The 26,837-nt window shown below is 55.7% G+C and overlaps 3 protein-coding genes across 3 annotated transcripts; all 3 read right to left on the reverse strand.

Annotated features, from left to right (window-relative positions):
* Positions 1-348: 348 nt before the first annotated feature.
* On the reverse strand, positions 349-3,229 carry NUDT18 (nudix hydrolase 18). The gene is made up of 3 exons (XM_049769478.1): positions 2,978-3,229; positions 2,050-2,263; positions 349-1,846 (listed from the first exon to the last, which is right to left on the reverse strand). Exons 1-3 carry the CDS (start codon positions 3,137-3,139, stop codon positions 1,251-1,253), a joined length of 972 nt encoding a protein of 323 aa, XP_049625435.1. The 5' UTR covers positions 3,140-3,229; the 3' UTR covers positions 349-1,250.
* A 6,095-nt stretch (positions 3,230-9,324) lies between these two features.
* HR (HR lysine demethylase and nuclear receptor corepressor) lies at positions 9,325-24,188 on the reverse strand. The gene is made up of 19 exons (XM_049769432.1): positions 24,061-24,188; positions 22,262-22,912; positions 20,820-21,609; positions 19,282-19,432; positions 19,019-19,206; positions 17,398-17,562; positions 16,429-16,515; positions 16,167-16,282; positions 14,679-14,760; positions 14,057-14,202; positions 13,741-13,959; positions 13,396-13,561; positions 13,139-13,208; positions 12,922-13,052; positions 12,717-12,836; positions 12,529-12,644; positions 10,751-10,915; positions 10,267-10,395; positions 9,325-10,130 (listed from the first exon to the last, which is right to left on the reverse strand). The coding sequence occupies exons 2-19, from the start codon at positions 22,871-22,873 to the stop codon at positions 10,068-10,070; spliced, it is 3,516 nt and encodes a 1,171-aa protein (XP_049625389.1). The 5' UTR covers positions 22,874-22,912; positions 24,061-24,188; the 3' UTR covers positions 9,325-10,067.
* A 47-nt stretch (positions 24,189-24,235) lies between these two features.
* Positions 24,236-26,758, reverse strand: HRURF (HR upstream open reading frame). Its single transcript, XM_049769499.1, has 2 exons — positions 26,667-26,758; positions 24,236-24,711 (listed from the first exon to the last, which is right to left on the reverse strand). The coding sequence occupies exon 2, from the start codon at positions 24,346-24,348 to the stop codon at positions 24,244-24,246; it is 105 nt and encodes a 34-aa protein (XP_049625456.1). The 5' UTR covers positions 24,349-24,711; positions 26,667-26,758; the 3' UTR covers positions 24,236-24,243.
* Between the last annotated feature and the right edge of the window lie 79 nt (positions 26,759-26,837).

Below are 26,837 nucleotides of genomic sequence, written 5' to 3' on the forward strand. Positions count from 1 at the left end.
TGTTTCTGCCCAGCCTGCCTCCTGCAGAGCCAGCAAGCCTGGCAGTACAGGGAAGGCCAGACCATGACATCTGCATGGAAGGCGCTCTTTGTAAGTAGTTGGCAATTGTGTGATGTTAGTTTGTGGGCCTCACACAGCAATACATCGTGCTCGGGGATCAAACCAAGGGCCTCAAACATGCAGATTCTCCCACTGAGCCACACCCCAGTCCAGTCCTTTGAATGTATGTGCTGTTCTGCAGAGCAAATTGGAGAGAAGGTGATCAGTGCACTCTGGTGAGTCATTCGCTTTCTAAAATAACATTTATGCCATGGACAGACAATATATAGTCTTTGTTCACCTCTGGTTTCCCTGAGATTTTAGTCAAGTTTTTTTTTTTTTTTTGAATCAGTCCTAGGACCAAAGTGATGTACAGTGGTAGGGCATTTGCCTGGCATGTAGCCAACCTGGGTTTAATCCCTGGCACTTCATATGGTCCTGTCTGAGCACAGAACCAGTAGTAAGTCCTGAACAGAGTATGACCCCAAAAGAAACCAAAAAATATCATTCCTGACAAAACTCAGATGAAGAGACAGAAGGGGGTTGGGTCAGGCTTGGGCTCAAGCCAAGGCTCAAGGGGATAGGAGTGGCCAAGAGAGAGCTTTTAGGGCAGTTGATCCCATCCCTCATATACCCGAGTCTTTCTACATTCTCATGGCTCTGACCTGGAAGAAGTATACATTCCATTTTCCCTGGGGATATGGTGACATCCCAGCTGGAAGATAGGGTTTGCCCTGTCCTAGTGCCCAAGTTGGTGACCAGCAGGAAGACAGATCCAGCCCTCCATGGAAGCAGCCTGCAGGCAAAGTCTGGGTGAGTGCAGCTGGGCAACAGTATCCCTCCTGCCCACTTCTCACAGACATTTAGGTGGGGAGACAAGGTGAACAGTAGCCCTTTACTTGGCAAGGGGCTTTTCCTGGGAACGACACCCCCCAGTACTCCTGCCACATTCAGTGCCTGAAGGTTCAGAGACCAGCAGAGAAAATGATGAGTAGATGCATCTCAGTTCCTGAAAGTTCTGCCACCCGCTTAGGGAACAGTCAAAGTGTTCTTGGTGCACAGAGATTCTAGGGCTTGGAACCCTTGCTAGGCAGAAAGCACTATCTGTTTTAGTGCTGTGAGGAGACCTGGGCAACACCATATCTGGACACTAGTCTTCCCTGCCAGGTGAAGCCAGCAGACACCTGCCCAGTGCCTACTGATGAATATTCTTATCTATAAATGGGGACGACTGACGAGTCCTGAAGTCGCTGTAAAAGCTGGTGCTTTAGGTCTTCCTCCATGACTTTCCACCAGGAGAAGTTCTCTCCCTGTACCTTTGGGGGCTCTGTGTGGAGTCCTTGGTCCTGAAAAGCCACTGACACCAGCACATCGAGGCAGATGCCATCAGTCTGGTCTCTGCCCAGGTGCTGTAGTCCAAGCAGCCCCTTGGTCTCCACAGCCAAGTTGTGCAGGCTCAGGCACTCCTGTAATAGCCTCAGGATGGCCATCTTGATGCCACCCCTCTGTTCCACGGGGGTAAAGCCACAGGCCGTGATGGGCAAGTGAGGCACCCCCTCTGTGCCCACCAAAACCCAAATGGCCTGCACACTGGCAAAAGTAGCCACGAGCCGCTGACAGACCAGTGTGCATGGAAGTTCCTGGGGCAGGATGGGAGGGTGCCTGGCTTGCTGGTTGTACGAGGCAGCTAGCTCTATTAAGTGGAGGATGTCATGGGCTCGCAGTGGAGTGGGCAGAGAGGTTCGCGGGTACCAGGCAGCCTGCAGAGATTCCCCATCAGCCTCTTCAGCAGTCTTGAGAATTCCACCTAGCAGGGTTGAGGCCGGGAAGGGGAAAGGGTCTCTCTGAAACATGCGGGGCTGGCAGTCTGTTCTTGGGAGAAGAGCCTGGAATCTGATGAGGCCAGGCTTGGACCTACTAGAATAGGGCTCATCTCACGCAGTGTCAAACTGGGGATCACAAAGCAATAGCCTCCCTGACACATGCACCCTGCCACCAGGTGGGCCGTACCTGTATGCTGGGCCAGGAAGGCAAAGCGAATCCAGGCTGGGCCACGCTCCTCTACCGCCAGCAGAGTGAGAGGCTGGCATAGAAGACCTGCCTCCTCCTTGACCTCCCGCTGCAGGGCATCCACAATGCTTTCCCCAGGCTCCATCCTCCCTGCTGGCAAGTACCAGGCCCCCCGGCACTCCCTCTTGGCCTCTTGGATCAGCAGCACTTCATCCTGGGAGGAGAGATGGAGATCCTCACGCCAACACTGCAGGGTTGGGCCCCACAGGAGCCAGCAACCTTACTGTCCTATTCGGACCCTGCACCTGCAGCGAACCCCTCCAGTGGCTGAGGTCTCAGACCTCAGTGTGTGCTGGGATCACCGTGGCTTCCATTTCTCCTGGAGGGATTTCATTTCAGAAAGGGTGTGTGATTTCTGGGAGCTGCATGGGGCAGGGATCTGGGCCCAGTGAGGCCGGCACTGGTTCGAGTCTGCCAATCTCTCGTCTGCTTCCTGATTCACCCGCCTTCCTTACACCAGGCTCTGGCTTGAGAGCCTCCACCCATGACCATCCCTGCAGCTTCTATCTATAGTCCTGGCCCTGTCCAGCTGCTGCGGGAGAGGCCTGTACGGGGATCAGAAACCAAGAGAAAATTAGGTGTGGGAGCAGGGGGAGCTGAGGAAAGGTCACCTCACTGTTCAGGGGCCTCAGGCACGAGTCTGAAGCACAGAACAGCAGATCAAGAATTTGGGGGGCACGAAGGAGAACCGCCCCACCTTAAGAAAGTGGCCTGGGCCTCAGTTTCTCAGTTTCCTCTGTGTACAAAAGCAGCAGCAGGGCTGGCTGGCGTGTCCGTGCAAAGTGCTTTAGACAAAACTGGCAAGTGAGGGCGGTGGCCCCCCAGTGGGTGGGCCTGCAGGTCTGCGGGGTGCGCTGGGTGGGCTCACCTGCTCGTTGAGGAACACGGCCAGCACCACGTAGCAGACGCTCTTCCGCAGCCGGGCCGGCGGCAGCGGCTCCCCGGGAGGCCCCGAATCACAGCCCTGCACGTGCAGCCCCTGACCCCCCAGCACGGCCGCCAGCGCCCCCGCCAGGTCTGTCGAGGCCATCAGGGCACGGTGGGAGGCGGCGGGGGGCGGCCTGGGTCCGGCCGCTCAGAACGCGGAAGCTCCCAAGGAGCCCCGGACGCCCATAGGCTGCGCGGCACTTCGGCCCGCCGGGATTGGCTAACAGACCCGCGGAGGCGGAGTCTGTCAGGGCCCGCCCATCAATCAGGGCGATCGCCCGGGTTTGGTGCCGGGGTCTCCTAGCACTCCCCTAGCACTTCCGGCTCTCATCAGGCCGACCGGGGTGGCCTACCGGAGAAGTCTTGCAGCGCAGGCACACACGCACGCACGCTCTGGTTCCAACGGTGGTGTCATCCTGCTCGCAAGCTGCGCCGCTATGGCCAGAGACGATGACGTCAAGACTTGCCCCATGACGTCATGACTTGCCCCCCATGGGGACCGTGTCCTCTGCTTGGACCCGCTTTCCAGCTTTTATCCTAAACAGACCCACAGTGTTGCTCCAAATGACTGCTTCCCAAATATTCTTATTTTTTCTCACTCCTTTTTTTTTTTTTTTTTTTTTTTAGCGGAGGGCACCCCTGGCTATGCTGAAGGGTTACTCCTGGCTCTGTGCTCAGGGATTGCTCCTGGCAGGTTTGGGGACAATATGGTGTGCCAAGTGATGGAACCCGTATTGTCTGCGTGCACAGCAAGTGTCCTATCCGCTGTACTACTTCTCCAGCACAGTAGCTTTTTTTTTTTTTTTTTTTTTTTTACTTTTTGTTTTTTACTGAAATGTACTGAATGTTGCCATGGTGGTGGGTCTTAAACTTCTCATTTGGAGTGTGATCTAACTGGATGGAGATCATGGAAGTCAACTCAGTCAACTGCCAATTGATTAGTTTGGGCTGCCAGTGTGACAGGCCCTCAGAGGAGGGATGAGAGGGAATGAAATTGGGATGGTCAAGGTGACCCCTGGAGGTTAGGATTTAAGACCAAGAATTTATTAGGCTGATGCAGGCCCTATTAGCTTCTGGGCCCTGCCCACAGCCTTTCTCAGCAGTCTCTGTGCCCTTCTGCCTGCACAATGTGAACCCAGGAGAGGACAGGGCTTGGAACTGGCTCAGTTATTGCCTTTAGCATCCAGGGTGTGGATTGTTTGGGCGTTGTGACAAGCTCCTGAGTCTCTCCCAGCCTGACCTTTCCTTCCTCTTTTAAAAATATTTCTCGGGGCCGGGCGGTGGCGCTGGAGGTAAGGTGCCTGCCTTACCTGCGCTAGCCTAGGAGACGGACCGCGGTTCGATCCCCCGGCGTCCCATATGGTCCCCCAAGCCAGGAGCGACTTCTGAGCGCATAGCCAGGAGTAACCCCTGAGCGTTACCGGGTGTGGCCCAAAAACCAAAAAAAAAAAAAAAAAAAAAAAAAAAAATATTTCTTTCTGGGCCAGAGCACAGCAGGTAGGGCGTTTACTTTGCACATGGCTGACCCAGGTTTGATCCCCAACATCCCATATGGTCCCCCAAACCTGCCAGGAGCGATTTCTGAGCTCAGCGCCAGGAGTAAAATATCCTTCTTTTCTTTCTTTTTCTTTCTTTCTTTCTTTCTTTCTTTCTTTCTTTCTTTCTTTCTTTCTTTCTTTCTTTCTTTCTTTCTTTCTTTCTTTCTTTCTTTCTTTCTTTTCTTTCTTTGTCTTTCTGTCTGTCTTTCTTTCTTTGTCTTTCTGTCTGTGTCTTTCTTTCTTTTTTTCTGTCTTTCTCTTTTTTTGTTTTTGTTTTTTTGTTTTGTTTTGGTTTTGGTTTTTGGGCCACACCCAGTATTGCTCAGGGGTTACTCCTGGCTGTCTGCTCAGAAATAGCTCCTGGCAGGCATGGGGGACCATATGGGACACCTGGATTCGAACCAACCACCTTGGGTCCTGGATTGGCTGCTTGCAAGGCAAACGCTGCTGTGCTATCTCTCCAGGCCCTCTTTCTCTTTTTTTTAATTTAATTTTATTTATTTTTGTTTGGGCCACACCCAGTTGTGTTCATGATCAACTTCTGACTCATTGCTTAAGAATCACTCCTGGCAGTGCTCAAGGGATCATGCAGTGGGTTCTGGAAGTCAAACCCAGGGCTTGGGCATGCAAAGTATGAGCCAACCCTCAGAGCTTCTTTTTGTTGTTTTGTTTTAGGGATGGTCATATTCAGTATGCTCAGGGGTGACTTCTGGCTCGTACTCAGGGATCTCCCCTAGCAGGGACCATGGGACCATATGGGATGCTAGAGATTACCCCTGGGTCAGCCATGTACAATGCATTCACCTTTCTCTCTGTACTACCTCTCTAACCCAAGCTTCTTTTTGAACTTCTTCACTATCAAGAAGGCAGGACCAGCTAGAGTGCAGTGACTCTGAAGCAAGCCAATGTGAACTCCTTGGCACCACATCGGGCTTCCCTTTACACATTCCTGCTGACCTTATGCACTGCCATTTACCAAGGACAGTGGCTCAAAGGAACAGACAAAGACTGGTCTGGCTGCTGCATAACTGGCTCTGCTCCCAGACGAGTGTCATTGCTGGGTCCCATCAGGGAGTCATCTTCCTTCCTAGGATTGCTGGCAAGGCAGAAGTCATGCAAGAGGCTAAGGGACTGTCCAGTGAGCATCACTATTAAGCTCTTCCAGGCTGGTCCTCCCAGCCATAGCACTGCTGCTTACACTCAGAGACCCATAGCCATAAAATGTGTCAGCAGGTCACCATGGAATTACTCAGCTCTCAGACACACAAGATGTGCTCCCCCTCTGACCCTGGTTTCCAGTGCGTAGAAACAGGGTAGGTCACAGGGTATCTCCAGTGGGCTCACAGGCATCTGCAATACTGCTGCCCAGACCTCTCCCCCCTGAACACGTAAAAGCAGGACTCCAGAATGATGCAGTAACTTGTCAACGAATTTGCTGTGTTCATGCGTGAATGTATTTATCCCTTGGTTTTCCCATCTGTGAAGTGGGAACAGGGTTGGGTCCCAGACTCCTTTCTGCCTCCCAGGGATGATTGAAGGGAGTGAGATCATGTCTGGGCCAGATTCTGGAAGCCTCAGAGACAGCCTCAGATAAACACCAGACAGCTTAACTGCCTGAAAGAGCAAAGATAGCCACAAACCGCAGCTCCAGGCCCCCATTCTCACTGCAAGGGCTCAACTTGAGGCAAAGGGGAGCTGACCATCGCTATGGTGTGGCGCACATGAGAAGATGTAGTAGATTGTGAGGGACACACAGGCAGAGCCCAGCATAGTGGGTCCTTCTGGAAGTGGGGGCGGGCATGTCCAGTCCTCCCGAGAGCACTGACACAAAAGAAAAAATACATTTTCAAGACACTGGGAAGGACAGTAGAATTAAGTCAGCCAGACAGGGGAAACAGAAGGGGAAGAGTTGAGGGGTTTGAGATAGAAACTTCCAGAAGCAGAGACAAAGACAACTTTGCCACATTCTTCCAAGAGGCCAAAAGCACCAGGGAGAGGCTGCTTCTGCATCTGGTGGACAGAAAGACTGAGCCTGCATGCAGGACAGTGCTCCAGACTCAAGCCAGGGACCGCGTGTGTGCCATTTCTGGGCTTGTGGCACCAGGCAGACAGGCTTGGCATGGAGTCCTGGGGACAGGGACAGCCAACAGGGTGAGGCAAGGGCGCCTGTGATTAGAGGCATGTTTGAGTGGCCAACTCTGCCTCTGGAGAGGTGAAAAGGGTGAAGAGGACAGGTGCAGAGGGGGTGCTGCCACCTGTGTGGGGGCGCTTGGAGGCTGCTGCATCTGCGCTCCTGCCTGTTTGTGGGATGCAGGCATCTTTGACTCCTGAAGTGGGAAAAGGACTTTAACGGGAAACTGGTGAAAACCTACTCAAGTCCGCTACCTCCTGCATGGTGCTGTATCTGTGTCAAAGTCTGTTTTGCTCACTCTGCCATGGTTACGTAAGACAGAAACATGAGAGGAAGCTGGGTGAAGGGGAATTGGGAACTTTCTGTCCTATCTTTGTGATGTGACTGTAAATCTAAGCTTATTTCAAATTAAAAGTAAAATAATGTGCTTTATAAGGAAATAAAGTACTGGCTGCATGCCCTTCCAGCTTCAAGGCTTGGGCTGTCTGGGCAGAAGCAGACAGTGGGGCTACTAGGAGGAGCCAGGACAAGGGCACAGTGGACTGGGTCCACTGCAGGTCCCAAATGGACACTCATGCTTAATCCTCACCTAGATTGGCTTCACTCCCTGGGCCAAACTTTGCAACATGGCCTACCTGCTGTTGGTAGAGGTCAGAACAAATGTGCCCTCGTGGGTGCTGTGACAGTATGAAAATGGGGAAGGGCCAGAGCTACAGTATAGCAGGTAGGGTATTTTCCTTGCATGCAGCTGACCTGGGTTCAGCCCCCAGCATCCCATATGGTCTCCTGGCCCACCAGGAGTGATTCCTGAGTGCAGAGCCAGAATTAATACAGGGACAAGCCACATACTGCCTGGTGTGGGCCAAACCCTCCCACCACCACCACCACCAAAAATAAAAGAACTGGGAAAGAGACCAGTTGCCACGCCTTTCCTGTCTGCCAGAGGAAGGACTTGATTGGGGATTACTGGGTGACATCAGGACACAATTCCATCAGTGAAGTTTATGTTAGAGTAGGTCACACAGTGCTACTTGGAACCTGGCCAACTACAAAGTACCCATGTTGTAAGAAGAAGCCAGCAAACAGGACCATAGTCCACTAAGAGCTATCACAGACTTGCAAAACGTGCTTTGAATCCCAGTTTGGGCACCAAGTGTCAGATGGCCTTGGTAACTCACCTACTCCGCCTACCCCATCCCCAAAAAGCTGCTTCCTCTTCTGTACATAAATGAAAATAGGCATCTTTCTCCAGTAGTGCTCAAGAAGGAAATGAGAGCGATTAAATGAAAATAGTAGCACAGTAAAGTATAAGAGTTCCGTAATTTTTCTTTCTTTCCTGCCTCAAGAAAAAAAAAATAACTGAGCTTTCCAAACCATAAAGAAATCTGACTTTTTTTTCTTTTTGGGCCACACCCGGCAGTGCTCAGGGGTTACTCCTGGCTGTCTGCTCAGAAATAGCTCCTGGCAGGCATGGGGGACCATATGAGACACCGGGATTCAAACCAACCACCTTTGGTCCTGGATCGGCTGCTTGCAAGGCAAACGCTGCTGTGCTATCTCTCCGGGCCCTGACTTTTTTTTTTCTTTCAAATGAGGGCTGGGTTTGTAAATCACAACAAAATCATTTAAAATAAAGATTTGGGGGGCCCGGAGAGTGTTTGCCTTGCGGTGTTTGCCTTGCAAGCAGCCAATCCAGGACCAAAGGTGGTTGGTTCGAATCCCGGTGTCCCATCTGGTCCCCCGTGCTTGCCAGGAGTTATTTCTGAGCATACAGCCAGGAGTAATCCCTGAGCAACGCCGGGTGTGCCCCCCCACCCAGAAAAAAAAAAAAGATTTGGGGCTGGAGAGATAGCATAGAGGTAAGGCTATCATGCATTTTCTATCTGCTTGCATGCAGAAGAATGGTGGTTCAAATCCTGGCATCCCATATGGTCCCTCAAGCCTGCCAGGAGTGATTTCTGAGTGTAGAGCCAGGAGTAACCCCTGAGCGCTGCTGGGTGTAACCCAAAAAACAAAAATAAAATAAAAATAAATAAAATAAAGATTAGATACATAAAAATGACCTCAACACTGGGGTAGAAGGAAAAACCAGGACTGGAGTCATAGGACAGCAGGTAAAGCACCTGTCTTACACAAAGCAACCTGGGTTTGATTCTTGGCACCACACAGGGTCCCCTGAGCCCACCTGAGCACAAAGCCAGAAGCACCTCTGGATGTAACCAAAAAAATGAAAGGGAAGAAATCAAGGTTCCAAACCACCAATTCAATCAGGAATAAACAGTTCTTTAGAGAAAATGCTAGAAGAAAATACACCCATATATGACTCACATTTGGTTTGGGAATGAGAATATGGAGGCTTATTTTTATAGGTGACCTTTTCTAATTTTCTAAAATTATATTACATTTAGAATACAAAATTTTATTTCATAAAAAATATTTCCCCAAACACCACAGGAACAATGAGGAACAAAAGGGACGGGGACAGGACAATGGAGCAGCATGGAAGGGGGGGTGCAGCTGTCTGGGGTAGCAGGTGGGATCTGGGGTCCCATGGGCAGATAAATGGTCACGTTCCTGGGATTCCACAGCAGGTCAGAGGAGAGATGGGCTCATCCAGAGTCAAGCCGGCTGAAAGAATTGGGGCTCCCACGGGACTCCCACACCCCTGCAGCTGACACCGCCCAGGGAGGCACCCTGTCTCAGGATCCTTGTTTGCTATTACATTGGGAGCATCTTGAGGGGCAGCCCAGAGTGGGAGGTAGGAACCCAGGTGCCCAGAGAGCAGGCTGGGGTGTTTTCGATCCCTCCCCATCAGACCAAGTTGTACCACCTGTTTCTGTGCCTCTGTGCAGGTGACCAACAGGCATCGTGTGGCTTCCCAGAACCATGGCCAGTGGAGATAAGGATGAGAAGCAAGGTAAGCTGGAAAGGACACAGCTACTCTCAGGCCCAAGGTCCCCCCTCACTGTCCAACTCTCTGAAAAAAGGGCAGGAGCCCCTAGCCATTAGCCCTGCATGCCCACAGGAAGGATGTAGGTGTGAGTGTAACTTGGAGCACAGGCAGGACAGCAGGGAGGAGGAGGCAGCAGCAGGTGTTGCTGAAGTCAGAAAGTTTCCCGAGATTTCCCCCAAAGAAGAGCTTTTGGTCTGCTGGGTTAGGGTAGGGGCCAGAGGGAGTCAGTCACCCCCAAATGAGCCTTGTACCATGGGCAGAAGAGAGGCAAAGTAGGGGCAGCTTTGGTAGCACTGTGATGCTACAGGTCAGGTGTCCCAGAGTGGTGCTCCTGGGATGGATCCAAGATTCCTATGCTCGCCTGAGGCTGTTCCAGGACTGAGCACCAGCCCCAGACACCTGAGGCCCCCTATTTCGCCTCCTGCAACGTTCCCACAGCCAACTTCACTGCTTGAAATACAGCCCAGTCCATCTAGAAAAAAAAGAGAGGACAAGTTTCAAGCACACTCTGCCTAGGACACCCTGCTGAGCAGAGCTGAACGTCCCTGCCAGCCAGCTGGGCCCATGGGAAGAAGCAGCCAGCACACTCTCTAGCCAGTATCACCCACCTGGGCACAGAGCAGGTGACTGTCAGGGGGCAGGCTGTGTCCCCGATGGCAGAGTTGAGCAGAGAGCGCTGCAGTCTCAGGGGACAGGAAGTGCTGGGTGACACTCACGGTACTCACCAGGCCCTGAACCTGTACCAGGGAAGATGGGCAGGAGTCAAGGAGGCTCTGTTCACGCTATCCCATGCCCCTCGACCCTGAGGTCAACTGTCGTGAGCCACTGCCCAGATGGACCCAACACCAGGTGTCATAGACGTAGCTAAAAGCAGGTCAAAAGGATACAGTTGGCATCCAGGGGCACTAAGCCAAGTTGGGGTTACAAAGACACACTGGAGCGAGTTTCAGGTCAAGTGGGTGATATCTGTCCTCAGTCCCCTGACTGGGACATCCTGCCTGCCTCTCACTGGGGCGGGGAGTGCTCAGGCCTGGGCTGCTGCCCCACCACTCCTAAGATAAGGGGTTCCTGCAGTGCCCATTGGGTAAGCACCTGGTGAGGGGCTCCTGCAGGCACCAGCACTGCCTCTCCGGGGGCCTGAAGCAGGGTCCAGCAGTTCACGCCCCACTCCTCCCGCAGCCGTCGCCGTAGCCCTGCATCCAGATAGCAGCTTCCGGGGGTCCCAGGCTCCAGGTTGCCTGCCCCGGCCGGGCAAACCTCGAAGAAGAGAAAGGGAAATGATCAAAAGAGGATAAGTGCAGGGCTGCAGAAGATCTGGTGTGGACAAGGTCTGAGAAATAGGCCAGTGGTTAGCATCAAGGTCAGTTGGGTCAGTAGCAGAGCTGGTTGGAAGGTGCTGAGAGCCATGGATGAAAGAGTGATACTTGAATTAACTCCCTGCTTTTCCTAGGGGTGGGGGTGTGTGTGCTAATATCCTGCATAGGTCTGTACCTACAGTTTCCTATTTCAAGGGAGGGTGCCCAGCAGCCATTCTGCATGGCATTCTATGCCAGAGGCTCTCAGCTTAAGGTCCTGGGAGCACACAGCCATGTGCCACATTATGGGGGTACCTGTGCCCTGAAGGGACAGTCCCAGTGTTTAAAACCCCAGCCCCTCAAAGATCTGATGCCTGTAATGGACGGATTTAGACATAGTTGTGGGGACTTTCACTGGCCCGGACAGAGCAGAGAGAGCCTGGGGTGAACAGAGATAGCTGAGGCCAGAGAAGGGGATCCCTGGATCCCAACATCCAGAGCCAAACAGCAAACAGCTGGGTCTGCCCCTTCTGCTAAAACTCCAGCAACTGACAGTGATGGAGACAGGGAGGCAGAGCCAGGTGGGGGTGCAGGAAGCCCTGAGCAGGTGTCAAGTCCATTTGTCCCCAAGGTTTAACTCTCCTAGAGCAGAGCAGTGACTACCAGGCCACCCCAGGATGTTTCTGATTCAGGGGAATGGCGGGTGGTGGATGGTGTCTGCTTGCATGCTCTTGGAACTGATATATCCAGAAAGACTTCAGGCAGGAGGGCTGAGGAGGCTTTTTCCACCTCTCCTTGTCCTTGTGTGCATGTGTGAGATCAGGAGATGCTGAAGTGTCTTTTCCTCTAGATAAGCAGCACTCAGGGGACTTTAGCAGTCCTGGGCCTGCCCTGACCTGAATGTGGCCTCTACGCCACACCCTGGTCTCTCAGTATTTCCTGCTCCAGCTCATCCCTCCTCTTTCTTCCATGCCCCTCATCTCATCCCATCACCCACTCACTTGCCACTTCAAAAGGGGAGTGGCAGGACAGCACCCAGAGGGGCAACTCTGCCCTACCACTAGGCCCTACAGACCCCAGAGGAACACAGCCTGGTCTACCTCACAGCTAGACACAGCCTTCTTCTCTGTGCGTGTGTGCATGGTATAGGCATATGAATGCATATGGAGGACTTGTATGTGTGCATGTGTGTTATGGAGGTAAGTTGCATGGGCATGTATGTGTGTGGGCATGTGTATATGTGAGGGAAGGTATGTGTAGGCATGTGTGCATTTATGTACAAGTTTGGGTATGTGTGCATGTCTATGGGGGCATGCCTGTGCAGACATGTATTATGGGTGAGTGTGTGTATGAGAGCGTGGGAGAGAAGCAGGACTATGGGCTAGAGAGTCCCAAGGTACCTTACTCACTTCCCACCCCCAGGGCCCTTGCTAGGCCTGCCTCTCTCCTCTGGCCCTTTGTTTTCTGACCTCTGTGAGTTGTAGGGAGGAGTTTTGGGTACACACACAGACAGGAGTCTTGGGGAGCTCCTACTTGCAGGAGCTGTGAACTGAGCAGGGCTCTGGCTGCCCTCACCATCTGGAGGAAACGTCGGATGCGCTGGGCGTCCTGGGCCCGGAACACGTGCCACACGGTGCTGACCTGGCTGCCTGGTGACCAGAGGCCCTCCCCGTCCAGGCCTGAGAGGAAGTCTGGAGGAGAGAGACAGCTCAGGGGTAGCCACCAGTTGCTAGCCCCGCCCCAGACCCTGGTCAGGCACCCACCTTTCTGGAGCCGGTGCCAGGCAGGCAGTGGCGCTTCAGCACGGATCAGAATACTGACCAGATCAGTCACCTCCACGCAGAGGTTCTTGATGCCCAGGTGTCCCCGGTGTGGGCTCACCCCTACAGGAGACAGAGAAAGGACCATAGGCAAGGGCTCCAGTTACCCACAACTGGGGAGTGCTGGTGGGCATGGGCGGCCACTCACCATAGGCTGCCCACAACTGGGGCTCCAGAGGACGCAGGGCAGGGCCAGGAGGAAGGTAGGAGGCCAGGTTGAGTGTCCCCTGACGCCCGCAGTACTCCGGGAGCGGCAGGCTAGAGGCCAGATTCTCTACTCTGCAAGAAAAGTCACAGTTCCCACTCAAATAAGCATCAAAGTGCCCACTGGCACTCCCTGACACTCCCCACGGCTGCCCACTCACCGGCTGGCATCCTCGGCCCCCAGCGTGCGGCGCAGCAGGAGCACGGAGCCTTCCTCTGTCTTGGGGCGAACTAGACAAGAGACACAGGTTACTTGCCCTGGCCAGAAGCTAATTGGCCCAGATACTTATGATTTGTGGCCACAGCAGAATCAGTGTTTGTGCTGGGCTTTGCTCCCAATTGCCCCCAGCTTTCTGGGGCCCTACTGTCCACCCTCTCAGTCTTCCCACACCCTGACCACCATGCTGGAAACTCTTACTCTCTGGCCGGGAGAACCCCTCCCAGAAAGTGATGCTGCTCAGGTTTGTGGGCTGGGGCGGCCCCAGAGGGCTCAAGGCCTGCACCTGGCCTCCAAGCAACCCCAGAGCTTCCGTCTCCCACAGGTTGCCTTGCAGTGTCCTCTGAATCCCAGACACCAACACCGGCTGTTGGAAAAGGAAACAGTTGTATAGAATCATGACCAGAGCACCCTCCTACTCCAGATCAGGCTGCGAGCGAGGTGGTGCCTAGAACCACTTGGGAAGGGGATGTGTTGTTCCTGCATCGGCCAAGGACCTGGAGTGGGTGAGGGTGAGGGTGAGGGTGAGGGAGTCAGAAGACTCACCTGGCCCTGCCTCCAATGCTCCTGAAAACGGTGAAAGCCACATGGTGGTCTGGGCTCCTGCAGCCACAGCAGAGCTCCAGAGGGAGGCAGCCGGGACCGCACGGGCGGGAGGGGCAGGCCCAGACCCTTGCGCAGGCCTGGCCCCAGGGCTTTCTCCTGGATCTTCCGTTCCACGACCTGAGCGATGATGCTGTCGAGGATGTTGGTGATGCGATCATCCTGCGGGGAGGGCTGAGCGCTCAAGACCCATGCAAACCTGTAGGGGAGGTGGGCCCCACCACGTCCCCCACCCCAGCCCCTCTGGGCCCTCACTCACGCTGGGCAGGGCTGGAGTGACGGGGGCAAAGGCCATGTGGACCCTCTCGTGACCCAGGCAGAGTTTGACAGCAGTGGAGGCCAGCAGTTCACAGAGAGAAGGGCAAGGCAAGGGCCCTTGGCCAGTGCGGTCCACCCCCGGTGTCTCTGTCAGGGAGGAAAGGGGTGAGGGGGTACCCTTCGCCTCCAGGCACCAACCCAGTCTGCTCCTTTCACAGCTCCTCTGGTCAATGCCCTCTTTTTTTTTTTTTTGGTTTTGGGCCACACCCAGCGGTGCTCAGGGGTTATTCCTGGCTGGCTGCTCAGAAATAGCTCCTGGCAGGCATGGGGGACCATATGGGACACCCGGATTTGAACCAACCACCTTTGGTCCTGGATTGGCTGCTTGCAAAGCAAACGCCGCTGTGCTATCTCTCCGGGCCCCTCAATGCCCTCCTTGAGGAGTGGGCTCCTGTCTGGCTGCAGGGAGTAAGGGATGGATCCTAGATTTACTGAGAGGTTTCTCTGGAATAATTAGAGATAAGGGACAGAGATTAAGGAGTTTGGGCTAAGTCCTATCCTTGCATTCTTTCCTGCCTCCTGTACCTTGCCCCAGCAACCTGGGTGGATGGGGAGCTGCTCACCCTCTTTGCTGTCCTTGATCCTGTTGGTGTCCCCATTGCAGGAAGGTCGGGATGTTGCTGGTGTTTTCTCTGTTGGCTCCTTCTGTTAAACCCACGCCCCCATGCCCCAGTACACTCAGAGATTTTAAAGCATCAAAAGCAACACAATTACTAACAATGGCCTCCTTTACATCCTGGCATCATATTTGTAAGGAGCAAAACACTACAAAATGTTAGGTGAAAAGAAGCAGCTTGTGGGATTTACAGGCAAGATGGTCTAAAGCAGGTTAAATAAAGCACACATGATGAGACAGATTCAGGCAAAAAAGCTGCTAGGAGCTTGTCAGCCTGAAGCCAGGGCACATTGACCTCTCTCACTTGTTGGTCTCTTCCAAATTTTCCACCAGAATCTTTATTATAACATATGTGTGTATAAAACACATATATGTTTATACATACATATGTATATATTTGATATATATATTTATATATAACATGTGTGTGCGCATATATATATATAACACAACTTCCTTCCCTCCTTCCTTACTTCCCTCCCTCCTTCCTTCGTTCATTCGTTCCTTCCTTCCTTCTTTTCTTCCACTTGGGGTGATTCCTGGCTCACTGGACTTATGCTCCAAAATGGGACCCTGCAGTTCTCGAGGGTCTTCAGGGCAGCACACAGTGGTGTCTGGGACAACCTCGTGGTCCCAGCCAGGGATCCAACATATAATCTCCCTACTCCTTCTACGAGCTCTTTCTTTCTTTTTTTTTTTTAAATATTTTTTATTTAAACACCTTAGTTACAAGCATGATTGTGGTTGTTTCAGTCATATAAGATAACACCCCCCATCACCAGTGTAACATTCTCATCACCAATGACCCAAATATCCCTCCTCCCCTCCCCGCCCCCACCTGTACTCTAGACAGGCTTTCTATTTCCCTCATATATTCTCATTGTTAGGATAGTTCGCAATGCAGTTGTTTCTCTAACTAAACTCATCACTCTTTGTGGTGAGGTTCATGAGGTCGGCTATAATGTCCAGCCCTCTCCTCTTTTGTCTCTGAAAATTGTTGAGAAATGTCTTTCATTTTTCTTAAAACACATAGATGAGTGAGACCATTCTCCGTCTTTCTCTTTCTCTCTGATTTATTTCACTACGAGCTCTTTCTTAAATGAATGACTTTTGTAAGAAAAGCCTGACCTTCCTAGTTTTGTAAAATGCAGTGTGCTGCTAAGGTGGCCAAGCTCAACCTGCGGAGCCTGAGTCCAGGAGCAAAGAGGCTGCTCTGCTGATGTGGCAAGTGTTCAACCTGGCTTCAGAAAGAGTAGAAGCTCTGGACAACCAGGACATAGCAGTTCTGCTGGATGGGAGCAGGAAACAGATACTGGGGCTCCAGATATTCAAGCCCTAGGGGAAGGCAGGATGCCACCCAGCCTGAATCCACCCAGCTCCTGTGGCCCTCCAAAGGTGCAGAAATTCTCCTTGTCATGTGCCCTGTATGTCTTACCTGCTGGCTCCCATCCCCAGGAGCCCACACCCGGGCATCAGCTTGGCAGGCACAATGTCCTCGGATGTCAAACTTAACCCAGACCTGGTGCATGGCAGTGCTCAGTTCTGCCAAAGCTGCAAGCGGGAGGAGGGGAGAGTGGGGAGAGTGGGTCAGTGCAGAGGACCACAGGGAGCAGCTGGGGGGGGGGGCACTCAGGGGCGGAAGACATGAAGTTGGGCCCTCTGCCCTCTGCATACTTCCCCTCCCCTGTATGGCTCACCCTGGCTCGAAACAAACTGGGTGAGCATCAGAGAGCAGGTGTTGTGGCCGGTCTCCAGAGCACACTCCTCCACGGACTGCTGAGGGCCTGGGCAGGAAGGAACAGCAGTGGGTCTGGGAGTCAAGACAGCCTGGGGCTCAGGGCAGGCCAGGGCAGATCTCAGTCAGGAGCTTGGCCCCTCACAGAACTCAGCTTTCTCAGAGTCTTGTTTGAGGAGCCCAAAGGCTGACCCGGGGAAGGGAGAGTGGGTGTATCGTGGAGTCTGAGGAGGTCATTAGGAATACAGTGTTCTGAAATGTTTCTGACCCAGGACTCTTCGTGGCTGTGTCTACGGGAACACTGGGAAATTTCAGGTTATCGGAAGTGAGCTAACAAAGAGAAAGCTGAGAACCGTGAAAAGAACAAGACTTGAAGTCAAAGACCCAAATTAGCTATGTGACCTTAGACAAGTCACTTGATCTCTCTGAGTCTTTATATTTTGTTCTGTTTTGAGCCACATCCAGCAGTACTTAGAGGTTACTCCTGGTTCTGAGGTCTGTGATCATTCCTGGCAGTTCTTAGGAGATCATATGGGAAGCCCGAAATAGAACCCAGATCAACCACTTGCAGGGAAAGCACCCTATCTGCTGTGCTATTGCTCGAGCCCTCTGAGCCTTTCTTAACTGAAAAATAGAGGCAATGGTACCCACCTCTCAATTCTGTAAGATTTAAGGTGTGAGCTGAGCAAAGCGGGAGGCAGAGAGCAGACCCGCAGTTCCTTTTAAGGGTGGCCCAGGACACAGGCATGGCCCTCTGATCTGGGGAAAGGGAGAGGTCTGCACTAAGGGGCATTGAGCAGGGGTCACTAGGCTGGGCTGACCAGAGGAGCCTTTCTTAAGGAGACATTGCCAAGAAAGGCCCACCAACCTTGACAGCCTGTCTGAGCCCACCCCCCTGAAATCCCCCCTTAGTACCCAGCACCATCTCTACCTGCTCTCTCCTGGACCCTTCCAGCACCCAGTATGCGGCCACAGGCCACACACAGCCGGTGGCTGCAGCGGGGGCATCTCCAGTGGGTGTTGAAGAGTCCGTGGTGGCAGCGGCTACAGCAGCGCGCAATGTCTGGGCTGTCCTCCGTCCCTGCTGGCCCCTGGCCTACTGATCACAGGAGAGAACAGCATCAGAGGGGGCTGGGGTCACAGGTGTCTTGGTGGGGGGGCTCAAGAAGGAGGGCCCCAGGTAGGACGACAGAGGAGAGGGGTTTCCAGAGGGTCCCTGGGGAGGGTGGCAGGCAGGCCCTGCAAACACCAAGTACTGCACATATGACTTTCCAGGAGCCCTCCATACAATGCTCAGGCATGAGTCCTGCCTCGAGATTTCTCCATCACCCCAGTGATAATCCACAGCACTTCCAACATTGCATCTTCCAAGTACTCTGTATGGAATTGCTTCCTCCCAGTGTCAGCTGGCTACAGGGAAGTGAGCAGCAACTAGCACATTCACAGCTCACACCGAAAACTCTGGTCCTACTTGTACACAAGGTTGGGGTGGAGTGGTGTTGGGGGCTTGGAACCCTGCCCTCTCCAGCGCTCCCACCGAGCGGGCTCCTATGGTTGTAACCCTGCCATGGCTCTAGCATGAAAGAAGATGGTAAGAGGAGGGCAAGAGCAGGTCCCAGGCAATGAGGGAACTTTCATTTAACAGGAAGAGAGGAGGAAAGAGGCATTCCCTATAGCGGGCACAGAAAGGTCCAGGCCCAGAACCCAGGTACACCATGGGGAGTGACACAGGGCAGCAGAGGACAGTGGGGAGGTAGGAGCAGGCCTGGGGGACAGTGAGGAGGTAGGAGTAGGCTTGGAGAACAATGGGGAACAGTGGAGGATGCAGGAGCAGGCCAAGGGGACAGTGGCAGACAGTGGGGGGGGGGTCAGAGGCTGGGGAGACAGTGGGGGAAGTAAACAGGTTGGGGGAAAAGTAGGGGATAGTGGGGGAGGCAGGGGCTGGCTGGCTGCAGAAAGGTTGAGATCTGGCTTTCTGGGGCAAGCAGGTTCCCAGCAGGAAGAGAAGAGTACAGGTGTGGGCCGGAGAGATAGCATGGAGGTAAGGCATTTGCCTTGCATCCAGAAGGATGGCGGTTCGAATCCCGGCATCCCATATGATCTCCCGAACCTGCCAGGAGCTATTTCTGAGCGTAGAGCCAGGAGTAAGCCCTGAGTGCTGCTGGGTATGACCCAAAAACAAAAAAACAAAACAAAACAAAAAAGACTACAGGTGTAAAATTTGTAAGACCACCCTGGAGCCCAGTGGGGACCCAGAAGGATTCCTACAAGCTATTTTCTAGTCAGTTCCAGACCAACCAGCCCAGGAGTGAGCAGGTGCTCGGCCTTGCTTTCCCAATGAAGGCCTTTCCTAAGGCTGAAGCAGCTGAAATCAACATCTCCCAGAAAACAGAATATGTGGAGCCTTGGGGCCTGTGCCAGGGAAAAGGACAGAGTGGGTGGGGAAGGGGGTTCTGAATGAGCACAGGCAAGTGTGGGCCCAGTTCTGCAGGGGAAGCTGTGACTGTCAGAAGTGTTCCTCGGGAATCCCAGGACCCTCCAGTCCTGCTCACCTTCTCGCAGCGCCCGAGCTAGGGCTTCCCGCTCCCTCCGCAGCAGGCGGCACAGCCGATCCCCCAAACCACTCAGCAAGTGCTTGGCCAGGCGCAGGCTGAGCTGGGCTTCTGGACCAGACCCTCCTTCCTCCTTGGAGCCAGCGGCCAAGTGGTCCTCCTGTTGCTGCTCCTGTCCCACAGGTGATCTGGAGACAGGCCAGTGGAGAGTGAGGAGAAGCCCCAGAGCGGGGTCCTGGGCCCAGCCAAGGTCAAAGGCTCACCTGGATGCTTGCTGGGAGTGGCAGGCCTGCCCGCTTGTCTCTCCTGCTCTCTGGGCACAACTTTGGCACTGAGCAGTGCCTGCTGGGGGAGCCAAACAGGGTGTGTCCTGTAGCCCTGTGTCCTGCAGGCTTGTCTTGCTGTCCTGGGGTCCTGAGAGGACAGTACAGATGGTCAAGTGTCTGGGTTTCCTGGACTTAGGCAAACCCTTGCTTTTCTACCCAGCCCAACCACACACTGCCAACCTGACCCGCAGGCCCAAGTCAGAACCACCACCACTGACCAGGAAGCTAGAAGCTTCACAGAAAGGTTGGGCAGGTGCCCAGAAGATAATTCAGTAGCTTCAAGAGCTTTTGCCTATGAAGATCAAGGGGAGAGTCCAAACTAGTGCCATCATGTTCAATGAGGTGATCCTGGAGGCGATCCTGACAGCCCCCACATCTGGGAGGCTCAGAAGGAGAAAATAATCACTCCCTGCCTTCACAAATGCATATGGTTCTGCTGAAGTCTAGAAATGCCAATGCACACTGCGGCTGAGAGGAAAATCTGATGTGGGTGTACTGGGCCCAAGGAGCAACCGTTCTAACAAAGTGTGGGATCAACCATGTAGACCACAGTAGGTTCTGCTGAGGCTTAGAGCTGCAACTGGCTTCATGACCATATGAGGAGGCAAATCCCACATAGATGGAGGTATCGGAAGGTGAGAATGTCAAAGAGCTTTCAGCACAGACTGGCCAAGGTGCAATAACTAAAGGCGGTAGAGTGGGGTGGTGGCAGCTGGGTGGACAATAGCCTCCCAGATGGACAGAGACTTTGGAGAATGTAGCCCCTTCTTACACCTCCCCCCCCAACACATACATGCAAGTGTCTGAGCAAAGCTATGGGAGTGTGTTCCAATCAGTCCAACAATCTAGGAGGCCAAGAAACTAAAATGGCCTATAGAACAGAGGCTAGGCCAGCAGAAGGGCTGACTGAGAAGGTCACAAGACAGGGGTCCAGGATGAGCCCAGAGTCCCAACACTATAGAGTCCACACAAGTGTCTGTAACCTTGCCTCAGACAGTAAAGGCCATACATCAGACAGGAATTTGTGGCACAAATAAAGGTGTGCATTTGCTGAGCACTGACTAAGTGCCAGGAATTCTTCAAGGTCCTTTATATGAATTAGATCATCAAACCTTTGCAATTGTCTCATAAGGAGGTGAGTCCCAGTTTTATCCCCATTTTATAAAGGAAGAAACTGAGACTCAAAGAAGTGAAGGGATCAGCTCCAATCAAGACCCAGATGCTGACTCTAGAACCCGTGCTCAGAGCTAGCTCACTGCACAGCTGCAGTGTAGCCTGTGATGGGGCAGTGAATGTGACCAGAAGGGTTCGTGGGAAGCTTTGTCAGGAGGTGCGAAGGAGACTTTCAGAATCCACCCTGTGCTGGGGGAGATTTCACCTCTGGGTGTGAGTCACACCCACTGCCCTGCTGAGCCCTATCCTGGTTCTCCCCTCTCAAGCAGGGACCCCACAGGCCTCCCCTGCTCCCCCCTTACCTTTGTGGCTAGCACGTTGTTCTGCCTGTGTCTTGTTCCCAAGCGATGAATTCTGCGCCTCCTGCCAACCTCTGGACCCAGGCCCTGCACTGCCTGGGAAAGGGGCAGGCGGGCGCTTGGGGGCTGGGCTGCCCACTGCTTCCTGGTCTTCAGGGCTGCTTGCCCTTTTGAGGGCCCCTAGCGGGACATCTGGTCTCTCCTCATCCCTGCCACAGCCACCTGGGCACCCAAATTGCTCAGAATGTCGAGTGAGCCATGTCTTCTTCAGCTTGGTATGGTGGCTGGGCGGGCAGGCCCTGGGTGTTGAGGCCTTGTTAGCTTCCTCACTGGACTCACCCGGCTCACTGCTGACCAAGTCCAGGCCATCTTGGCACTTCCCACAATGACCCAGCCCTCCACTGAGAGGTGGGTGGGATGAGCAACAGCCCAGCTGGGAGCCAGGAGGCCCAGGAGAAGGGCATCCTGATGTGACTGGTGGCCCCAGCGGGTGGTGCCCAAGGCCTCCACTGCCTGGCACAGCCCACATGTTGCTAAAAGTATGAACCAGGCCTGGAGGGCACATGGGCCAGGGGGCGCGGGGAGCAGCATCTGGGTGCCCCAGGAAAAGTGGGCAAAGATTGGGAGGCTGGCCAATTCCCGGCTCTCCGTCCTGCTGATGGAGTGAAGGTCGTTCTATACCCGCTGTTCTCGGGATCGGGCCACTGGGTGCTAAACCCAATAATCCAGGTTCCACAGATGTTAGTGGCTCCTTTGCCAGCCTGAGAATGCTCGGATCCTTATGGGAAAAGCCCTGAAGAGGGGAGAAAGAACTCAGCTCATGCTGTTTCTGAGCACAGCAGGCCTGAGCACAGGTGCTTTGCAGCCATCAGGCTGGAGCTCTGTCCAGTCCCCCACTGCTCCTAGGAAAGCAGCTGCTGAAAGCTGTCACTGGGAAGAGCCCAAACATCTCCCAGACCTATCCAGATGGTTGGTTGGATGTCCTGTACCAGACTGACTGTAGAATATTTTAAATCTTGGTACAGCAGGTAAGGTGCTAGATTTGATCCCCAGCACCCCGTATGGTCCCTAAGACCACCGGAAGTGATCCCTGAGGGCAGAACCAGGAGAAACCCCTGAGTTTCACCAGGTGTGGCCCCCCAAAACAAACTAAACCAAGAAACACTAGTTTAAATTCCTGGATGAGGGTCTACCTGAAGGGGGCAGGCACAGCCACATTCACACAAAGGCACTCAGGCTTGGTCCTTGCTCCCTACAAAACAAGCCCACACTGGAGGTCAAGCTCAGCCCGGCCCTGGGTGAGTCCATGGGAGCCAGTCCCTGAAACGGCCCCATCTCAGAAGGAACTGAGTGTGGCCCACAGTTTTGAGGGCCCTGTCTCCCGGGGGTGGGGGGGGGGAGCCTATTGCTGTACCAGAGTGCAAGGTCAAGTCTCCAACACTTACCTTGCCACCTAAGCTGAAGGCAGAGGGCACTTTGGGCTGGCCCCCTGAGTGTAGCCAGGGGTGCGGAGCCAGAGGCCAGTCACATGGGCGCTCTGGGGGCAGGCCGGACACCAGGTATGGTGGCAAGTATGTGGGCACCCAGAAGGGAGCTCGCTCCAGGATCTTGGTCTCCAGAAGGAAGGGGCAGTGCAAGGGCCGGAAGGCTGTAGGGTCACTCTTGGGCTGGCTCCCACTCTGCTCAGGAATCAGAGGCCCATAGCGGGGTGGGCATGCTGCCCCACAGAAGGCCAGTGGGTGGGTGAGCACAGCCTCCTTCCAGCGCAGCCCCTCCTTGCTGCCCAGCCAGCCAGTCTTCCACTCCCCATTCCGGGAGCCATCGCCCTCCACCAGTGGGAGCATGTCCTTCATACTCTGGGGACAGCCAGGGGGCAGCCAGGACTCTGGGGTGCTCAGGACACTCCTCCAGAAGGGAGCCGGTTCTCCCAGGCACAGGGTCCCACGGCGTGGGCCATCTCGCAGTGGGCTCCCCAGCTCCTGTCCCACGAGGCCGTTCTCAGGGATTGTCTTCTCCCAGGTGCCACTGTCCTTCCGGAAGCTGGGCGTACTCTCCATCACTCTCCTGCCCTCATGGGGTTCTCCCAGAGGGGGGCCCTGCACAGACCCACCATTGCATGAACTCCTTGGACATGAGTCTCAAGAACCCTGTGCCAGGTCCCACGTGGGTACTGCCCTAGCCACACCAAGGTAGTTTGGACCTGTAAGGCAAGCGCCAGCCTCGCTGGGCTGCCTGTCACATGCAGCCTAAAGGGTCTGCCTGGGTGGAAGCTCAGAGCATGGAGGTCTGTCCCTCCCATCCCCATAAATGCCATGGATTTGAGAATCCGTGGGGGCCAGAGCCCCAGAGCAGAGAAGGCCATTCCTGGCATGATATGTCCAGACTAGGAAGGGGCAGGAGGCCAGTCATAAGCCATGAGAAGTATGAGAAGGGGGCGTGGAATCCCAAAGGTGAGCTGGTGAGAGCCGCAGGGGGAGGGACATAACAGGGGGAGTCCCAAATCCTTGACCCACTGGGCCACCCTGTCTGGACAAGTCAAGTCAAGTCACTCTCCCCAGCTCTGTGTCCTTGTGTGCAAAGTGAGACGGAAACAAGACAGTCTGGGCTCTCATCCCACGCGGTTGTCAGCAGTCCTGGGGGTGCTTGCCTGCCCATCCCACCCCTAGGCACCACCCAGACTAGCAGGGGGCGGTGTCAGACCAGCCAGGCGCTGCCTCCACACCTGGGCAGCGGCGGTGCTTCCCGCGCTCCAGTTTCTTGGCTCTCCCAGAGCAGGCAAAGTGACAACAGCTGGGGGCAGGGCTCTCCAGCGCTACCAGCCCTGGAGAGCCACGGGGACTGACTGGATGGGTTAAGAGCCCTTAGGTGGGGTGGGTCAAGCTGGCCCCAGAACAACTGGTAGTGAGTGCCAGAGCCACCAGCGGTCTCTGGAAATGCAGTCTGTCACGGGAGGACGGTGGGAGGCGGGGAAAGCGAGCGGTGGCAAGGAGGGAAAATTGAACACGCGCTGGAGGACCGGAATGACAGGTGTCACCCGCCCGCCAGCAGCGCTGTCCCTGCGCGGGCCGGCTGGGACGAGACGGGGAGGAGCGAGAGCCCGGACGGACAGGGCGCTCCAGCTTCCCACGGGGGACCCCAACTTTCGGATCTATGGGCCAGCTCTAGGGCACGCGGGGATCCCCCTCACTCGCACGGGCAGTGGACTACTAGTGGCCCCCAGAGGCGCGGCCCTGGGCCCGCTTACCTGGGCTTCACGCGCCGGGCGCTGCGCTAGCGACGGTCGTCGTGGCCGGCGCCGGGAGCCAGCTCCCCATGGGCCGGCTCCGGGGCGTCCCGGCCGGCGGGCGACGCCTCGTTTTCCCGCTCTCTCAGCTCAGCTCAGCTCAGCTCGCTCGCGCTCTCTTCCCCCCGGGGCGGCGGGGGCGCTCTAGGGCCGCAGGTTGGAGGGGTCGGACTCCGGGATCTGCAGGATGCGGCACACGGCGCGGATCGGCCGCACCAGCTTCTGGGCCGAGGCCGTGGGTTGCGCCATGGGACGCCGAGACTCCGTGCTGCGCCGCGGGGAGGGCCGGGCCGGGGCGAGGGAGCGGGTGCTCCCGGGGCGAGAGAGGGAGCCGGGCCGGGGGCTTGGTCGCGCGCCCCGGGTCGGAGGTGGCCGAGCGAGGGGCGGGGGAAGGGGGTCGTGCCGGGCAGCGGAGCCCGATCCCTGCTGGAGAGCGAGCGAGCGAGCGAGCGACGAGCGCGAGAGGCACCGGCGAGGGCGCGGCGGGGCGCGGCGCGGCGCGGCTAATGGAGCAGGAGCGCGGCGGGGAGCGCAGCGGGACCTCCGTTCGCCATCGCCAGACGCGCAACTGAGAGTGGGGAAGCTGCTCCGCCGGTTTCCTCCTCCAGCACCCTAAGGGAAACAGGAGCCCGTGATTCGGCGGCTCCGCCTGGGCCTGCCCCCGCCCCGGCCCCGGGGGCTTCCGCCAACGCCCCGGCGATGCCACCGGCTGCGCACGGGGAGAATGAGCCCTTTGTTCCCCCTCCCCCCCGCGGCACCCGGGCGCCTGCCGAGAGAGGCTCCCCCGGGGCAGCGTGCCAGCTTCCCAGCCGCCCCACCCTCCCGTGGGCCCGGCCCCGGAGCCTGGCAGGCGGGCAGCACCCCCACTATAGGTGCCAAGCCCGGGAACTGGAGCAAAGGGCGGGAGGGGCCGGACCGGGCCGTGGAGGGGCGTGGTGCCCCCCGGGGTGCTGGGGCGGAGCAGCTGGGAGGGGGCCGTGCCAGAGCTGGCAGGGGCAGTCGGGTTCTCACGGGTCAGTGATGGGCGCCGCGACCCAAGCCAGCCAGCCAGCCGGCCTAGTGCCTGCTGGACCATTTGCCTCTGAGCCTCTCCAGCACTGGCACAGGGGCACACCTGGAAGGCAGATCAGCCCTGCTTGGTGCTGTCCTAGCCAAGGGACTTCTCACGCCTCGCCCAAGCCCCTTTCCAGAGGCCGATGCACAAGATGTTGGGGAGGACCGGGAAGGCCTAACCCAGTCGGTTCCAGCCCCAAGGCCCCTGGTTTTCCTTGCCTGCCCTCCCACGGCAGCCCCCCAGCAGGTGACCCAGCACATCCTTTCCTGCTGGGGGTCTGGTCCTTCCCATCTCCAGGCTCTCAGACCCACCCATAGAGGAGCCCTTGGGAGGGCCTGGAAGGAACAGAAGAGGAAATGGGAAGCGGGGCACCCTCCTCCCGAGGAAGCACCCGGCTCCTCTCCTCTGCGGGGGTGGTTCCAGAGCGCAGACACAAACAGACAGATTCAAACACACACAGACAGATTCAGACACACACAGAAACCCACACGCCCAACGGGCGCTTCCCTTCCCCTCAGGCACCCACCTCCCACCCCGAGACTGCTGTACCTCCCGCCGGAAGAGTCCTGGGCTTCACAGGGCGGCCAGGGACTGAGCAGCACCCAAGCCAGCCACCCATCATCCCTGCCAGCCCAGGGAGGTCTGAGCCTCTGGGGCGGCCACAGGGCCAGGATGGGTCAGAGTCCCAGCATGGGGCAGGGGCCATCCAACTCTGAATAGCAGGGTGTGGAGGGGCCGAGACCCCCTGCCTTATGCTGGGTCAGTGCTGGGGCTGGCCAACTGAGGGGGGATGCCTTCGTGACCAGTGACTAATGCTTCCCTAAGGGGGTGGCACCAACTGCTATATCAGGAGGCATCCCAGAGTCCAACACAGCAGATTTCAGGCCCCAGTGCCTGCTTCCAGGCTCGCCCCAAGGTGCAAACAGGAGCTGAGGTGTGCCTGAGGCACCCTGCCTGTGTCCTCTGCTAGCAGCAGTTTAGTGGGCAGGAGGGCAGGGAGATTCCTAAGACTTGGGGCCTAGCAGATGCTGGGCCTCGGGTTGGGGGCTCTTCTGTCCAGTGGGGATGAGAACTCTGGGAGGGGGGAAAGGACAGACACTCCCCACTCAACCCCAGTCCTATATCTGCTCTTTCAGGTCCCGTTTCTGAGCTGTAGCAGGAGTCTCAGGACACTGTGAAGCACCCGGAAAGGGACCCTTTCTCCCCCTCATAGCTCCCATCAGTTCTACCCAGTGCAGGCCCACAAAGCCAGCCCGATTAGTGGCTGCTCTGAACCTGAGCCCAGAGCCCAGCCCAGAGACACAAAAGATACACACACACACACACACACACACACACACACACACACACGACTGCCTGGGTGGACTCAGTGCTGGGCACAGGGACAAAGGCCAGCTGGGCTCACCCCCAGTCCTGCCCCAACCCCTTACATTCACATTCGGACACACGCGTTCAAAGGACAAGACAAGCGCAGCTCGATAACCCCCACCCTACTGTTCCCCAAACCCCTTACCTGGACAAGCTCAGGACCCTTTGGTGGACCGGCCCCCTGCCCACGCGAGGGCAGCAGGCGGGGGTGGGGAAGGAGCCCTAAGCGAGAGTCAGGCCAAGCTGCCACTAATCCGAGAGGGAGGGGGGGCACTCACGTCAGAGCGGGGACTGCCGGTGGAGGGCATCTGAGGAC

This window comes from Suncus etruscus, chromosome 3, assembly GCF_024139225.1.
Source record: "Suncus etruscus isolate mSunEtr1 chromosome 3, mSunEtr1.pri.cur, whole genome shotgun sequence".
In the NCBI taxonomy this organism is placed as follows: Eukaryota; Metazoa; Chordata; class Mammalia; order Eulipotyphla; family Soricidae; genus Suncus; species Suncus etruscus.